Source organism: Aedes albopictus, chromosome 1 (assembly GCF_035046485.1).
Source record: "Aedes albopictus strain Foshan chromosome 1, AalbF5, whole genome shotgun sequence".
In the NCBI taxonomy this organism is placed as follows: Eukaryota; Metazoa; Arthropoda; class Insecta; order Diptera; family Culicidae; genus Aedes; species Aedes albopictus.
The window spans coordinates 122,180,450-122,199,040 of record NC_085136.1 but is presented as its reverse complement, the minus strand read 5'-3'; the positions used below and the strand labels follow the sequence as shown (position 1 = coordinate 122,199,040).

At 42.9% G+C, this 18,591-nt stretch overlaps 1 protein-coding gene across 1 annotated transcript; it reads right to left on the bottom strand.

Annotated features, from left to right (window-relative positions):
- Positions 1–9,105: 9,105 nt before the first annotated feature.
- Positions 9,106–18,361, bottom strand: LOC134285137 (uncharacterized). The gene is made up of 2 exons (XM_062845293.1): positions 17,670–18,361; positions 9,106–17,607 (listed from the first exon to the last, which is right to left on the bottom strand). Exon 2 carries the CDS (start codon positions 16,064–16,066, stop codon positions 13,736–13,738), a length of 2,331 nt encoding a protein of 776 aa, XP_062701277.1. The 5' UTR covers positions 16,067–17,607; positions 17,670–18,361; the 3' UTR covers positions 9,106–13,735.
- Between the last annotated feature and the right edge of the window lie 230 nt (positions 18,362–18,591).

Below are 18,591 nucleotides of genomic sequence, written 5' to 3'. Positions count from 1 at the left end.
TGTTGAAGACGGCATCATTCTATCTTATCAGGATTCTGAGATATAGAAGCTTGAAGATATTTTACCCTGGCGCCACCTAGTGGACGATTCTTGAACCAAAGACGCTACTGCCAGATAGTTCTTAGCCTGCTGAACAACTTTGCTGAAAACGGCATGCTTGTACCTCATTAGGGTATCGAGATATACGTATTTGATTTTTTTTAGACACAATGCGCCACCTAGCGGATAAATCCCAAACCAAAGACTTTACTATCAGACAGTTCTGAGCATGCTGAAGAATTTTGCCGAAGACAGCATCATTATATGTTATCAGGTTTCTGAGATATGATGGCTTGAACATTTTTGACACTGGCGCCGCCTAGCGGCCGAATCACGAACCAAAGTCGCCGTTGCCAGTTAGTTCTTAACCTGCTGAACAAATTCGCCGAAGAAACTATACTTCTACCTCATCGGGATCTTGAGATAAACGTTTCGCAAAGTATGTGGCCAATTTTGGTACCCCAAGACAATCCGGAATAACTCCGGAACCATGTGGACCAGGTACCCATGTCCCCGGCATCATAAACTAGAAGAGTTTTTCGGTAAGTTGTGAAAATTTTATCAAAATCCATCGAAAAACAAAAAAGTTATGACCATTTTTGTGCTTTTCCGAAGGTGGAAAATGTACGTTGGCTGGATGAAGGTTCTCCTAAGCAACTTTGCTGAAGACAATAAATAGGTTAAATCCATGGGATTACAGGAGAATGACCCTGGGGTATGAGGATTTCCAGGGCATAGCGTTAGCAAATTTTGGAGCACTTAAATTATAGTAAGAATAAATTGCATAATTTTGTGAAATTTCATTCGTCTTTACATGTTATGCAATGAATCTCGTCGAAATTGATTTCCAATTTTCTGATTCAGAATTGTTCCGAAAAAGCATAGTCTCTAGATAGAAATTGTAATGTGTTCAAACGGGATTCTGGATAAACGTTATCAATTTTTAAAAAACTCAGGGAAGAATTTCCAAGAATTTATGACAGATAAGGTTGTGGGGTGTGAACAAAGACAGTGTCATTCCCCTTGCTTGCCCTTCCCCTAGCAAGCATCAGTGACAGCAAGCATCATCTGACAATTGTCAGAATGATGCTGGCTCATTGACGATTGGAGCTTTGGCGGAGTAAGACGCCTTGATTGTGAGTCCCCTACAATAAATGCCAAGTGATTCTACTGTAGTTCGCTAAGATGGCTGGGAACGGATGGTTCCGGTAAGTTACGCGATATTCACAAGGTATGGTAGCACTTAAAAGCTTAGTGTGCTTTGAATCACAAACTGATTTTGTTAACTCGAATCCACGCGAGAGTTGAATCCCTTGTATCATTTAACGGAGCCGGCAAATTAATTTCACGGTGACATGAAAACCGAATTAAATCCCATAAAATGACTAAGCCCAAACAAATCCACTATCGGATTGAAATGAGCATTGCCTCACTCACTAATCATCATCCTTCCGGGAATTTCCAGTCGACCTACCCCCACCCATCCACGAAAACTCCCATTGGAAAGTGATAAAATTCATTAAAAACAGCCTAATGGGATTACAAACGCTCAAAAATTTATCTTTCGATTGAATACTTACCCCTTCCGGGTAAATCACTTGAGAAGCAAGAAAATTTTTACTTCGTTTGTTTCGCCCGAGGGGGCGGAGATTGGTTCCGCCATCAGATAGACAGCGCCAGCCGCTAGCTGTCCACTTGTTGTTGCCTGCCGGTGCGACAGGGGTCCAGAACGAAAAATGCTAATTGAAAGGTCCTCTGAGCTGCTGCTATCCGTGGCGTCGCGTCGTAACCTTGATCGTCGTCGGCGTCGTCGCGCAGCTGTCAATCTTACATCGAGGAAAAGTTTAACAATTTCGCTGGAAAAACACCCCCAATATTGACGGCGGGCGCGACGACGACGCCCGGGTCACCGGACCTCTTGATGGAAGCTTTCTGTCGAACCGTTTCTTGGGTGGCAAAAGTTTTCTCTTTTTTAAGCGATCTTGTAACAACCCTTGGGACGATGCGATGGTTGCAAAAGCATTGCGGGGCAATAATGGAAACATGTTACGAAATTTGGAAATGCCATCGGTCTTCAAAAGGGTTAATTATTCTTCGCGAAGAATGGCGGCAAACTTTCTCTCTGAAGCACCAGGTCCAATCGAACGCACTTGGTTAGTCAATCATTCGATTTTTCAGGTTCTCCCGTAGGCGCAGGTGGGATTCCTCGCAGATGGGGGAAAACGGTGGTGCGGCGCAAAACTTGAACGACTGTAATTGAAATTTACTTTTGCGATTTCGGAAAGTTTTATGAAAGCTTATGTCAAGAAGGTGGACCTCCGTTTGGAAAAGCTTAATTAGTTTGCTTTTCACCGAACAATGGGTTGGAAAATGAGACGGACTGTGTCGCCGCCCACCGTATTTGATTGATGTAGGCAGGCGGTTCAGTTGGAGGAGAAAGGTCGCAACAGCAACAGCAACGGAATACGGGAACGGATTATTCTTCGTCAACGATTTTTCGAGCCAGGGTAAATAAATTCATCTTTGTTGCTTGAGCTGTGAGTGGAAAGCATTCAGAAGAATAAATCAACCAAATCCTGCGGCTGTACAACACATAAATTGTCTCTCCATCCGTGGTTTTTGCCTCTTTCGGGTACCCGTTTGAAATGGGATTTTCTTCGAGCATCAGATAACCAAAGTGAACCGTTAACCGGCGTGGAGTGGAAGCTCCGTGGCAATTTTCCAGGTAGAAACCAGAAACTCACAATACAATAGAAACCATTTATAAGGCATGTGGACTTTTTGGGGGGACGGAGGTCATGCATGCAATTTTTAAAAGTTTTCTTGGAGGTCTTGCAACGCGTTCATGGCATTCCTTGAAGTTGCTAGCATCTACGTAGCAACTTGCAATTGGATAATCAAGACCGGACAGTCTAAGTACTCAAACGTCTTGAAAGCGATGTGAAGCGACGCCAAGCTTGTGGATCTGGGAGCCGACATACGCAGTATCAGACGTACTCGTACGGGCGAGATGATCCTGGAGCTGAAACGCGATTAAGAACGCAAGGGCGTCGCCTACAAAAGTCACCAAAGTGGAAGAGCTCGTCACGGCACAATAGTGCGCGGTGCAGGTGGCGCCGCAGCATTAGGCTACGGAAGGCTTCGGTTCAGCTACCTGTGGTGGCAGACCTAAAAAAGTCCGTTAAAGTAGAGAGGATTAAGGTAGGCTCGTGCGTATGTCATCTGACATTCCACGAGCCACCGCAGGTTTGCTTCAGGTATCTGGAACCAGGACACAAGTCATGGGATTGCAACGGCCTTCACAGGAGCAAGCTGTGCAGGCGATTGGCGCCGAAGGCCATAAGGCACAAGGCTGCACGAATCCATCCACGTGTTTGATTTGTTCCGGAAAATCCGCGAAAAACTAGCAGCTGCGTCGCGTCAGCTAACGGTCTAGGCGGCGGTTGCAGAGAGCACGATTCGAGGGTGCCAATGTGAATCCGTTAGGTGATGCCTACAGGAACGTGATGGCCAAGACGAGAGGTGTAATGACTCCTACAAAGCAATCTCCAGAGATGTTGGAGGGGATCATCGAGAGGCCTTTTCTGCGCCATGGTCCTTGGTCTTCTTTTGTAGGACAACGGGTGACTGGGGCTGGCGATGAGAAGAGAGACACCGATGTGGAACTTGCGGGGCATCAAAGCCCCTTAGCGTAGGTAAGGCCCCAGATCCGGACAGACATCTGAACCTTGCCTTTTTTATAGAATGAGGAAATCTGTTGGTTGGAAATACCGTCGAAAAACCTTATTTTGCCTACCTTGCCTCTGCGTTGCGCCCGTTAGGGATGACTTCGTGGAGGGGAGGAGGGGATTGTGGGGCAGGTTGGTGGTGTAACGTTCTTACGTATTCTTCTTGTTATACATCAGATACCACGTATAGCTGTCGTCTAGGGGGCCAACTCGACTAACTGTTGGTCGGCCCGCCATTTCCTCTGGAGATAAAGCACGATTGTGGATACCGTGGCCGATACGGCATCCCACTTGTCCACCCCCGTAGACATCCGTTCAACTATGTTGTCAGGAGAAGCATTCTTACCGCTTACCTCCCACATGCTCGACCTACCCAGCCAACACGAAGTGATGTAGATGTAGAATAGGTATGATGATGTAGAATAGGATGCTAAGGTGGAGGCCATATGCGTACATGCTTCCATTTAACCGCGTGTAAAGAGTACGCATATCGCCTCCACTTTAGCAACCTATTCAACATCATATGTGATGGCTGGGTATGCTCCGAAAGCGTGGGCTTAGTATGGGACACGCTTGTATGGAAAAAATAAATCCTCGCTTCAGTCGACTTTTTAGACCCCATTTAGGTACTATATGAACCGTACAAAATTTTAGCGCAATCGGTGAATCTATAATTTGGCGCAAGCGGTTCAAAGTTTGCATAAGGTTTTCTGTGGAAAATATTACATTTTCAATCAAAAAATCCCAAAGGTCGCCCTTTGTCTCATTAATTCAAATCGATCAACGTTTCTTGAAGAAAAATCATATATGAAACTTTTCTTCGAAGACCGCAAAACGATTGGATGCTTGTGGAAAAAGTTATTGATTTATTACCGATTAGTGATCCAACGAACGGTTTTTTGATTTGTTTTATCAGCTATTGCCGTTGTTACATGGGGTGACGGGAGACATCATCACCCCCAAAAACAGCAGCAGCAGCAGTGCTACTAATCAGGGATGGCATGTTCCTCAGTGTGAGTGCAAGTGTGCGCGGTTTTAATATGAAAATGAGCTGCACTGTGCACATTTTCGGTGCGGAATGCCATCCCTGCTACTAATAAAACAAAACAAAAAACAAATTTGTCATACAAGTGTTGCCATATTGTAATGCCTTCTTGGTGGTTCCGGAAAGACATAGGGCTTGGCAACCATGAGAATGTGATAAGTGGGTTGAGAAGAGAGTAGTCCTGGCTTTTCCCGGATAGAGGTGAAGTACTAACGATCAAAACATGATGTTGGTTTGATTGATATAAGAGATAAAAGTTCTGAAAAATAGTGCCCAAAAACAGAGTGAGCGAAACTAAAAGTGACTAAACTATATAATTAAATTTTAAAATATTGACCAGTTGACCAACCATATGTAAGAAGTTTAACTTAATAACTTTACTAGTAATTCAAACACAATGTCATATACCGACCAAAATCTTATACTGACCGTAACAGAACAACCATACCCTAAGACAAAGAACAACATCACAGACAAACAGACGTCTCACTCTACCCACTTCTCATCGTTACCCTTTGTAACGGTTAGTTCAAATATTTTGTAGTTCGCAAATCGCTCGGTTACGGCGCTCGCGTCGTTTTTGCTTCTGTTTGACGTTTGCTCATTACTGCCACCTACTGAGTAGTTTGCGTAACACAGCCTGGATAGCATTGGGCGATTATGTTTTCGTGACGATGATTTTTATCGCAATTTGTTCCAAGTGATACGTCTGTTTGTCTGTGACAACATCCATTTGTAAGTATCATAAGATCAAAAATTGTACAATCACACTAACTAAAACATCAATACTAGAGTTTCCCTGAAGAAGACGCCGAACCCGGTGTCGAAACGTCGGACAAAATTAAATAGTTTGTTCCACTAAAACAAGACTGCAAAGCCGAAACTATCTCTGATCTGCAATCACAGTCGAACCAAAATAACATCTAAGTTCTGAAAATAATACCTAAAAAATATTCCTGGAACATCTGGATAAAATCAGATATTTCATGGTCCATCAAGGTCGTTGCTGTTGGTTAGATCTTACAAGAGCTGAAAGTCTCTTTTATAAAGACAAATCAATCAATCTTACAAGATCTAAATCAGTGTTGATGTACACTAGTATGGGACACGCTTATATGGAAAAAATAAAATCTCGCTCCAGTCGACTTTTCTGATTCCACTTAGGTCCCATATGAACTGTACAAAATTTCAGCGCAATCGGTGAAACTATAATTTAGCGCAAGCGGTTCAAAGTTTGCATAGGATTTACTATGGGAAAAGTTACACTTTCAAACAAAAAATCCCAGAGGTCGCCCTTTATCTCCTTAATTCAAATCGATCAATGTTTCTTGTAGAAAAAACATTTATGAAACTTTCCTTCGAAGACCGCAAAACGATTGGATACTTGTGGAAAAAGTTATTGATTTATTACCGATTAGTGATCCAGCGAACGGCTATTTGTTTTGTCTTATCAGCAGCACTGCTGCTGCCGTTGTTGCATGGGGTGGCGGGAGGCATCACCACCCCCCGAAACAGCAGCAGCCAAGGCAGCAGCTACAGTGCTGCTAATAAAACAAAACAAAAAGCCGTTCGTTGGATCATTAATCAGTAATAAATCAATAACTTTTTCCACATGCATCTGATTGTTTTGCGGTCTTCGAAGGAAAGTTTCATAAATGATTTCCCTACAAGAAACGTTGATCGATTTGAATTAAGGACACAAGGGAGGACTTCTGGGATTTTTATCTGAAAGTGTAAGTTTTCCCATAGTAAATCCTATGAAAACTTTGAACCGCTTGCGCTAAATTATAGTTTCACCAATTGCGCTGAAATTTTGTACAGTTCATATGGGACCTAAGTGGAATCAGAAAAGTCGACTGGAGCGAGGATTTGAGATTTGTCCCACACTAATGTACACGTACACTCCCGTTCAAAAGTTTGGGGTCACCCCCTCAAAAACATGTCATTTTTTCAGGCCCATATCTCCGCAAATTTGCGTCCGATTTCAAAACCCTAGGTTTCATTCAAAAGATAATAAGTCAAAGAAACTTTGAACATGATTTAAAATAAACTTTTTCAAAACATTTTGTATGCTAACTTAACCCAAAGTTGCCAAATTTTCTAAAAAATGAATATAAACTTACGACAGTGTCGCTGGAAGTTGGGTCGACCAAATTTTAAGATGAGAGCAGTAATATGACCCATTTTCTATTAGCTTTCAACTGCTTTTTTACAGAACTAAGCTAAAAAATCTAGAAAAAAAGTTATTAAGTAAATTAATCCTTGATGTCATCGACCAAAAGTTTGGGGTCACTTTCGTAAAACATGGAAAAGTGATTTGGTGATATCTTCGTCATCTATAGTTCAATTTTAATGATTTTTGGCTCATTTCAAAGATAATTAACTAAATTTACGTTTGATGTCTTCAACTTAACGTATTTAACGATTTTTGTATACAAAAATGTTATGTAAAGTTAGCACATTTTACCACGCTTCAAAAAATGAGGCAACTTTACGTTTAGTTTTAGTATGTGAATTTCAACAAATATGTGTGGTTCAATGTCTATGCAGTAAGTATCATTCATTGTGTTTCAAATAAGCCAAGAAGAATTAAAATTGAATGAAAGATTGTAACGAAAGCTTTTTGCACGTAACAGCTGCAGTTTTAGCGCCACTCTCCTTTGGAGAGACTGCAGTTGCTTTTTTATGGAGGCCCGGCTTGAGACACTCGTTTGGGCGGGTCAATAGGGCTCAAACAGTCGTCCACCTCAGCGTAACCAACAGACCAACAAAAATATTTGTGAAACTATTGAAACTAATATGGATGAAAAAATAGAAAACTCAATATCGTAGCAAAAAATCAGCAAAAAGATCCCAAACACCCAGAGTGAAGGCGTTAAAAGTCCATCTCGTTCAACTAAACCTTTAAAACGTACTTTTTAACATTATTCTATATTCTAGCATATCGATTTCCCTATGTGACGTCACTTTCTACATCGAGTTCTTCGAGCTCATTGGGTTTAGAAAAAAAAAAACAGTTTAGATCTGACCTGGTATCCTTTTTGGCGTAGAGAACCGGAAGCAGCAACCGGGGTGGTGTAGCACGTTGATGCTGAGCAGCATGAAGAGGTGGTGAGAACGTTGCAGATGGCGTTGTGATCGAGAACGCCGCGGCCAATAACGATGATAGCGTGGCGGCAAAGCTGGCAGATGGTGGTGGATCTCGATCTGCAGTCGGGCATCGATCAGCGGGCACCATACATCCGACTGAACGAGCGTGGCACGTGTCCTCACGTACGGGCGACGATTTCTAGACGGCCGTCGCCGTATCTGTGCCGCGATGGCAAAAGCAGTGTGAACCCCTGGTTGACGATGCGGGCAGTCACAACTGGCGAGTGGAGCTGTGGAACACGTGGCGCTGGCAGGTATGCAACCTGCACGACGAAACGAGCTGCGGAATGCTGTGGGATAACTCCGTTTCCTATGTTGACCACCAGAGGCGTGGTAGTCGCTTATGATTCGGGCGCGCGCTATGCTCCCAAACGCTTCCACTCAAGATTTCCCAAGGTGGGTGAGGGGTGGCTTACCGGGCGGAAAAGCGAATAGGGTAGTCCCGCTGAATCGTCTAGTCGGATTTCACACCGGATCCGAAGAACTTTCCGGCCCCAGACGTGCACCCACGTTGAACGGTGGGATGTTCTACCTGTTCAACGTGCAATTTAACGAAGAAATTCACTGATTTGACCACATATTAGCAAGAAAGCAAATCTTACCGGAAACTACGGTTGTAGCGCACGCGTCCTGCCTTTCAAGGACTGCTAATCTCTGTTTCGAGTATTTGGGCCTAAACAAATAATAATTCTAGCTATTCACCACATTTTAAGAATAAATTCAAGCCATGCTCACCAAATAAGCAGGTTTTAGCCAGCACGTCCTAGCTTTCTAAGACAGCTAATAACCCGTCCTACTATTAAGCCTTAACTTCACTTTTCAATTGTTCTTAGTTGTCCAACTCACTGACTATCTGTCTCACTATACAACTTAGTAGCACTTGGTGTAGCTTCGATTTAAGAAGACCTAGTATCACGATGTGAACTTGTCCACGATCTCCACTCGATTAAATACTGAAAACCCATGCCTACAATGTTCTGCCTTCAAACAGTGTCCTTGAACACCGGACGCTATTGAAATTCCCATCTTTTCATACAAAATCTACCTAAAGTTGAGGCTGTCTCAGTCGATCATATATGTGGGTTGGGCTTATTGAAATTTATTTTCTAGTCCGTTTTCCACTGGTTTGTTTTTGAGTTCCAGCCTATCTTTTTTAAATATTTTTAGTGATCTGTTGTGCACGTGATGAGATCGCAACGGTACTCACAACACACCCTCGATATCGAAGCTTTTACAGTTCTCCGTTTCATAGAGAGATGGCACTTCGCGCTTGTAAATTAGCAATAAGCTTTCGTGTAGAAAGCTGCTATGTACAGGGGTTCTTAATTTTGTTACATTCTCGCCGATACCGAAAAAATAAAAATTTTGAAATTTTGAAATTTCAAAATTTTTATAAAAGGTCAGTTTATTTATTATTAACAATTAAATAAAAAAAAAATCAATTATTTATCATTTTTTTTATCTTAAGCATTCAGTAAAACCGACTTAATTTTTACGATCTAATTTAAGCTTTACTCACAAAAAAAAACAATCCAGCAAACAGTTCGCTACCTTATCATGTTCCTTCTTAATCCTTTCCTGAATTCAATTTCTAATTTCTCGCATCTTTCAGTTACTAACCAATATATCTATCCCCAAAAACCTCAGAAATGTCTGAGAAAATATATCTTCATATGCTTCCTATTAACTCCAGAGAAATCTGGAAAACGATATTCCGATACCAATTAACTCCAATAACGATTGGAAAAACAAATTTCTTAAGAACTTAATACTTATTCATTCGCAAACATAACTGATTTATACTCTCTTTCACGCCCTCTTTCCGTAACATATAACGTAGCGAACTTTATCCAAGCGTTTGTTTCCGAACGCTTCACGCTACGTAATTAAAACCGCAACGGGTGCTCCCTCGCTTGTGATTATAAAGAACTGTCAAACTAGAGAAAAAAAAAACTTGTGTGGAAAAACTAGCCATGAAGAAACAAAATCGACGGAAAATTAGAAAATTTTAATTATTGCAGCTACCAAATCGCGGAAATTTCAATAAAGGTAAGTAAATTACAGTGGAATCTAATGATTGAATAATGTTTTGTAAATGATAGTGAACGGGAAGTGATGTTATTCTACGAAACGAATGAATGTTTACATTGACGAGAGTACCCATTTTTATCGTTCTATTTACTTCTAGGACTAAATTGATGGAATACCAACGCACTGACGAGTTGGGAGGACATGCAGGTGCAAAGTTTCACCCGAGGATTTTTGATTTACTTGGGATTTTCATCTGGCCGAGGCCCTATAGTTCCCTCGCAGGGCTGCATAGCGGTGATTAGGAAGCTACCCAAATAAACCAACGACGTGAGGAAACAAAAATGACATCTCGAACGCCGTGGCTGCCGTAACACCTCAAAGTGAGTATTTTGTTTTTAGGCGAACCTAGTTGTTTTTGCACAACACGACCGATGTGCCGTCATAGCTGTGTTTAATGAACGTTTCAAGAACGACCCGTGGTACGTTCCCGAAATGCGAGTGCCATTCAGGTCTTCCAATACGTAAGTATTGGTTCCAATGACCTCTCGTACCCGAACTTTAGTGAATTTTTGACCAAATTTTCCTACGAAATGTTTGCTTTTGTCAGAAAGATTTACATTCTTCTTGAATACTATTTCACCAGCTCTGAACGTATGTTTTCTATTCGCTCGGAGATTGTACGGTGTGGCGTACCGTTGGTAGGCTTTCAAGAGATTTTCCCTGACGAGTTCAAAGAGCTTTTTCTGATCATCCTGAAGTGGGAAACCCATTTCTTGATTAGGATCCCCAAGATTTCGGAGGTGCTCATATTCCCTACCCGAGCTCACCATGTTTCGCCCAAAGTTAAGAAAATAGGGCGTATACCCGGTACTGTCATGTACGGCGGTTCGAATAGCCCGAGCAATTTGATGCACGGATTCATCCCAGTGTTTATGATCACTTTCTTTATTGAGTGCACAACGGATAGCCGTCACAATCACTCGATTCACCCGTTCAGTCGGGTTCGGGCTGGGATGATATACCGATAAATTCCAATGTGTCACCCCATAGCGGTCCAGAAGCCTTTTGAATTGGTCAGAGTGGAACACTTTAGCATTATCAGTAATGCAAATGGACGGAGCTCCGAATAGTGTAAATATGTTTCCTTCGGTAAATGCACACACTCCTGGAGCAGTCGCAGATTTCATGCATTGCACCATTACAAACTTCGTGAAGAAATCTGTAACGACAAGCAGCCACACATTACCGTGTTTGGATCTTGGATATGGTCCAAGGAAATCCATGGATATAAGTTCCCATGGACGAGAACAAAGCTTTGGCTTCCCGCATTCGGGGGTAACATTTTGGTTTGGGGTCTTGGATTCCTTGCATATGTCACAGGAATAACAGAATCTTTTGACATCTGTAGACATGCGAGGCCAATAAAACTTTTCTCTTACCTTCGCTAATGTTTTAAGAAACCCCAGGTGTGCTTCTTGGTGGATTGATCGTACAATTTCTTTTCTTTCAGCAACTGGAACGACATACTTCCATCGCGAATTGACGTCATCAAACAAGGACGAATTGGTGATGTATTTGAACACCTTTCCATCACACACACGGAAGTCCTTGTACGCCCCAGGATTTTCCTCAATTTGGCGTTTCAACTGGGCGGTGAATGCATCTGAGAAGGTACAGTCAACCGTAAGGACGCTTCGGGAGAGCGCATCGGCCGGGATATTGTCGCAGCCCTTTTTATATTGGAGGATCAGGTCATATTTGGAGAGTTTCAACGCCCACCGAGCAATCCTGGGAGATTTGGACTCGATGGACATTGTCCTCAGAAACGTGAGGCTCATCGCATCTGTCTGGACAATAAATTGACTACCCTCCACGAAATGCCGGAAGTTTTCAATGCTGAGTAATACAGCTAGACATTCCCTTTCTGTTGCACTGTACTTTCGTTGGGTACTAGACAGTTTCTTCGAAAAGTACGCAATGCATTTACGGACTCCATTTTGCATTTGCACCAAGACAGCCCCGATGGCTAAATCAGAACTGTCTGTTTCGATAATGAAAGGAAGGCTGAAGTTTGGATTCCCTAAGACGGGAGCAGTGACCAAAGCTGACTTAAGTTTGTTCAGCGCCTCATTGGCTTCTTCGGTCCAGGTAAATACTTTCCGATTTTTCTTTAATAAATTCGTGATAGGAGTGGTAATCTCGGAATAGTTCCGAATAAATTTTTGATAAAACCCGGCGAGCCCCAATAACCGCCGGATATCTTTGATAGTTTTGGGAATCGGGTAATCCAGAACCGGTTGGATTTTACTAGCGTCGACTGACAAACCCTCTTCCGAAAGGACATAACCCAAGTACCGAATCCTTCTCTGGCAAAATTTTGATTTTAACAAGTTGATTGTTAGCCCTGCCTGTTGTAGTCTCTTAGCAACCTCTTGAATGAGCTGCAGATGGTGCTCGAACGATATCGACGTGATAATAATATCGTCGAGATAAACGTAAACCCATGGTTCGAGGTCATAGCCTATAACTTTGGCCATCAAGCGAGCCATCGTCGCAGGAGCGTTTGTAAGCCCAAAGGGCATTACCGTAAATCTGAAGAGTCCCTTATTAGTGCGAAACGCAGTCTTATCTTTCGACGAGAAATCAAGCCCAACTTGGTAATATGACTCGGATAAGTCAATCACCGAAAAATAGCGAGATTGCTGAATTCTTTGTAATATTCCCACCATGTTCGGGAACGGAAAATCGTCCCTTTTTGTGCATTGGTTCAACCTCCTCGAGTCTAGACAGATTCGCCACTTTCCATTTGACTTCTTGATAGGAAGCAATGGATTGAGAAAGTCAACGGGGCCAGCGCATTCTTCTACGACGCCAAGTCGGATCATTCTTTCTACCTCGGCGTCTATAACCCTTTCGACCACGGGAGACCAGCGGTATGAGGGAAACTTTTGTGGTTTCGCACCAGGCAACAGCTCAATGGAATGCTCTATCAGATCGGTACGACCAAGCAAACCTTCCTTTGTTGCAGGCAGATGGGTGATGGCTTTAAACAACTCAACCCGTTGAAGTTCAGTCAATTCATGTTCAGTGATTATGTCATCTGGGTGCTCAATAATTCGATCGGGTATTTCAATGGTAGGCATTTCCAAGCTCTCGTCAACTTCTGGTTGAGGAACTGGTGAGTCCTTAATCGATAATGCTGGAGATATCTCAAGACAAACTTCCATGTCGGTCAGCTCGAAGTAACCTTCGATAATGTTTAGGCTAAAATCATTAGAATTCACTTCAGGCGAATTCACATTAAGTGAGTCTACTTTGGGGTTGATTCCACCGGGAATCAATAACTGGAATCCGAACTTTCCCAGGAAATCCATCCCTAATATTAGGTCTTTCGATACTTCAGGTACTACTACCGTAGGAATCACGTAAGTAGTGGATTGAAAAGTATAAGGTACGTTAACATACCCTAGGCATTGGTACGCTGTGCCGTCTGCCGTCGATACCTTCAGATTGATTGGGTTGATTTTTAGGCCTAAACGTTCAATCAGGGGTACTGAGCTTATCACAGAAATACTAGCTCCTGTATCTGCTAGTCCTTCCACTTCTTCGTGTATGATCTTTACTTTCAAGTGAGGACACCGGTTAAAGGATGTGTTTATATGAAAGGTTCTGTTGAAATAGTCGAAAATCGGAACCGAATCTGACATGGAGTTAGGAGTTTGGTTCCCAGAACTCCTTTCCTCTATTCGTTTTTTGACTCAATGTCTTCCTTAATTGGAAGATTGTGTTGGTTAGGACAGCGGAACGCGGTAGTGTCTGCTTGTCCACAAACGTGGCAAAAAATAGTTTTTCGCTTGTCGCAGTCACGCCACAGATGACCAGTGCGACGGCAATTCCAACACAAAACAGACGACGGGATACTTTCAAGTCCTTCACGAGGCTTTTCGGCCATTGTACGGTTTAAGTTAGTTTTCTGGCCTGGAACCGGTCGGTTTGTCTTAGCTCTCAACGCAAGCACCTCTTCAAATTCGGGTTCTTCTTCCAACAATACAACTTCCTCTTCCTCGACACCTAGTTGGTTCACCGTCCCGGGTCTAACCGGACCTTTGGGACTGTATAAAGTCGACTCAAGTGCATCGAACTTATAGCACAATTGTGCCAAATGTTCAAGAGAATGTATGGGTTCAAGGGCCAAACGTCGCTTATACGACACTTTCATATTCTCAATGATGATGTCGTATTTCTCGCTCTCGGTCATAGGCTTCATCATTCTTTTGGCCAATGTTTCCATCTCCGTAAGGAAAGCACTGAATCTTTCATTTGGACGCTGTTTGCGATTCCTCATTTCCTCGCGCAACAGCCGATCTCGATTGGGGTTATCATACCGCATTTTCAGGTAGAAAACCAACGTGTCCCATGTATTGAACCGTTCCTCATAAGTAGTGTACCATACATAGGCATCATCGCGAAACAGCAAATGAGCATGTATGCGTAAATCTTCTTTCTCGATTCCGTAGGATCGACACAACATTTCAATTTGCTTCAAAAAATCAATGACAGGCACCGAGTTTGACTCCCCTGTGAACTTGGGCCATTTTTCAATAATATTACATTGCTGATGAGGCAATCGCCTGATCGGCAGTCCAGATCCAAAACTGGATTGTGGACCTGCGTCGTGTCTGGGCGTTCTAAAGACGCCTCCAGATCCTGACACGTGAGGTTGAGCACAGTTCATATTCATAGGATTTATCCCAGCCGGTCTCTCCTGTCTAGGCGGGTAATTTGAAGCAACGACAGGACTGAATTGAGAATCCAAAGGCACTTCAGGTTGCAACCGTGGAGTTGAAACCCTAGCATCCGGACCAACAGATCTTTCAATAATTCTGTCACCTCTTACCCGGTAGGCAGGTGGACAAGACATTCCATTTGAATTCAACTGCAAAGGAGGTGCAGGTTGATTCAAAATGAGTGCAGAACGTTCAGCCGAACCATAGGCTGTACTGTGATTTTGTAGATTAACGTTGGTCAACTGTTGGGCCAAGTTACCCATTACGGCATCGTTTTGCCCTAGCATCCTTCCCTGTGGTTGTTGTAGTTGAGAAAGCACTCGACTCACACACGTTTGGACATAATTTTCAATTTGACTGATGTGAACATAGTTACTCGAATTGACTTGCTGATCGGGAGCCGATCTAGCTGTCTGAACGTCATTCGCTGGGTTATCAGCAAAGCTAGGTTGAGCTGCATTAGCATCATTCCATAAACCTGAATTGGGCTTTGGTGGGGCAGATGGTCTCCAGATGCGACTTTCTGGATCAACGGCGCTTGAACGCGGTTGATCAAAAATTTCGGGGGATCGTACAACAGGCCCTGAGGCGACAGCGCCTGGGTTGGTCGGCATTGCCAACTCTACACGAGGGTCAAAATCAATCAGATCAGGGTTCTTGTCAGGAATTACCGAAACTACCGGCTCCGATCTCGCAAAAGGGTTTACTAAGTTATTCATGTCAACCGGTTGAGAACCCTCCTCGGGTACTGTGGTTTCGTTAATTTGTGTTTCGTTAGCGAGATGGCCCTGAGTATGGGTTGACTGATTACCAACAGCGGCATCCGTCCAAGATTGGTAGGCACTATTGGACGTTCCGGTTAAACGATTCACCGGCACATATCCGGCTAAGAAATTCAAATCGACGCGATAGTAGCGATTGGCCAAATTACTGATCAATTCCAGTAACTCGATTTTATTCTCGTGCTCCATTACGGAAACAGACACATAGCGTCTAACTCGTTTATGGTAGTGTACCAAACGGGATAAACATTCAGGAGCGGGTCCGTTCCGAAGCTTTTGTTCGATCTCACGAAGCCGGTGAGGGATTAGAGCAAAATCATTGGATATCGTTTGAGAACATACTTGCATCACATTTACAAAATATTGTTCATTTTCCCTGAGCAAATTTCGTAAAGTTCGTTGACGGGTATTGAGCTGCCCATCCGTCGGGTGACCCCGAAGCGACAACTCATAATTCAATTCATCCTCTTCAAGCTCATTTGCGTTAATCCTATAGTATTCCATCTTATGTATAGTAAAAAGGTAAAAAAAATGAAAGAAACAAAAGAAAAAAATAATAACTCAACCCAAACCTAAATTTAAACTAATCCTGTTAAACTCAAAACTAATCTTATCCTACTAATATCCTTGAGAACTAATAAAAATGCAGAGAATCTTGATTGCTGGATGTTATTCCACCGAGATTATTTTTGAATTAGTCTATGGCGAAAACAATGTTTTTGTATTAGGCGAAAATGATTCAAAACCAAGGAACTGTATTGTCAAACTAAATTAAGCTGTAATAAACTAAAAATTGAACTCTATTTTCGGGCCCCACGTTGGGCGCCAAATGTAACGAAAGCTTTTTGCACGTAACAGCTGCAGTTTTAGCGCCACTCTCCTTTGGAGAGACTGCAGTTGCTTTTTTATGGAGGCCCGGCTTGAGACACTCGTTTGGGCGGGTCAATAGGGCTCAAACAGTCGTCCACCTCAGCGTAACCAACAGACCAACAAAAATATTTGTGAAACTATTGAAACTAATATGGATGAAAAAATAGAAAACTCAATATCGTAGCAAAAAATCAGCAAAAAGATCCCAAACACCCAGAGTGAAGGCGTTAAAAGTCCATCTCGTTCAACTAAACCTTTAAAACGTACTTTTTAACATTATTCTATATTCTAGCATATCGATTTCCCTATGTGACGTCACTTTCTACATCGAGTTCTTCGAGCTCATTGGGTTTAGAAAAAAAAAAACAGTTTAGATCTGACCTGGTATCCTTTTTGGCGTAGAGAACCGGAAGCAGCAACCGGGGTGGTGTAGCACGTTGATGCTGAGCAGCATGAAGAGGTGGTGAGAACGTTGCAGATGGCGTTGTGATCGAGAACGCCGCGGCCAATAACGATGATAGCGTGGCGGCAAAGCTGGCAGATGGTGGTGGATCTCGATCTGCAGTCGGGCATCGATCAGCGGGCACCATACATCCGACTGAACGAGCGTGGCACGTGTCCTCACGTACGGGCGACGATTTCTAGACGGCCGTCGCCGTATCTGTGCCGCGATGGCAAAAGCAGTGTGAACCCCTGGTTGACGATGCGGGCAGTCACAACTGGCGAGTGGAGCTGTGGAACACGTGGCGCTGGCAGGTATGCAACCTGCACGACGAAACGAGCTGCGGAATGCTGTGGGATAACTCCGTTTCCTATGTTGACCACCAGAGGCGTGGTAGTCGCTTATGATTCGGGCGCGCGCTATGCTCCCAAACGCTTCCACTCAAGATTTCCCAAGGTGGGTGAGGGGTGGCTTACCGGGCGGAAAAGCGAATAGGGTAGTCCCGCTGAATCGTCTAGTCGGATTTCACACCGGATCCGAAGAACTTTCCGGCCCCAGACGTGCACCCACGTTGAACGGTGGGATGTTCTACCTGTTCAACGTGCAATTTAACGAAGAAATTCACTGATTTGACCACATATTAGCAAGAAAGCAAATCTTACCGGAAACTACGGTTGTAGCGCACGCGTCCTGCCTTTCAAGGACTGCTAATCTCTGTTTCGAGTATTTGGGCCTAAACAAATAATAATTCTAGCTATTCACCACATTTTAAGAATAAATTCAAGCCATGCTCACCAAATAAGCAGGTTTTAGCCAGCACGTCCTAGCTTTCTAAGACAGCTAATAACCCGTCCTACTATTAAGCCTTAACTTCACTTTTCAATTGTTCTTAGTTGTCCAACTCACTGACTATCTGTCTCACTATACAACTTAGTAGCACTTGGTGTAGCTTCGATTTAAGAAGACCTAGTATCACGATGTGAACTTGTCCACGATCTCCACTCGATTAAATACTGAAAACCCATGCCTACAATGTTCTGCCTTCAAACAGTGTCCTTGAACACCGGACGCTATTGAAATTCCCATCTTTTCATACAAAATCTACCTAAAGTTGAGGCTGTCTCAGTCGATCATATATGTGGGTTGGGCTTATTGAAATTTATTTTCTAGTCCGTTTTCCACTGGTTTGTTTTTGAGTTCCAGCCTATCTTTTTTAAATATTTTTAGTGATCTGTTGTGCACGTGATGAGATCGCAACGGTACTCACAACACACCCTCGATATCGAAGCTTTTACAGTTCTCCGTTTCATAGAGAGATGGCACTTCGCGCTTGTAAATTAGCAATAAGCTTTCGTGTAGAAAGCTGCTATGTACAGGGGTTCTTAATTTTGTTACAAGATGACAAAGATATCAACAAATCACTTTTCCATGTTTTACGATAGTGACCCCAAACTTTTGGCCGATACAGCATTTTGAGAGGTGACCCCAAACTTTTGGTCGATGACATCAAGGATTAATTTACTTAATAACTTTTTTTCTAGATTTTTTTAGCTAAGTTCTGTAAAAAGCAGTTGAAAGCTAATAGAAAATGGGTCATATTACCGTTCTCATCTTAAAATTTGGTCGACCCAATTTCCAGCGACACTGCCGTAAGTTTATATTCATTTTTTAGAAAATTTGGCAACTTTGGGTTAAGTTTACATACAAAATTTTTTGA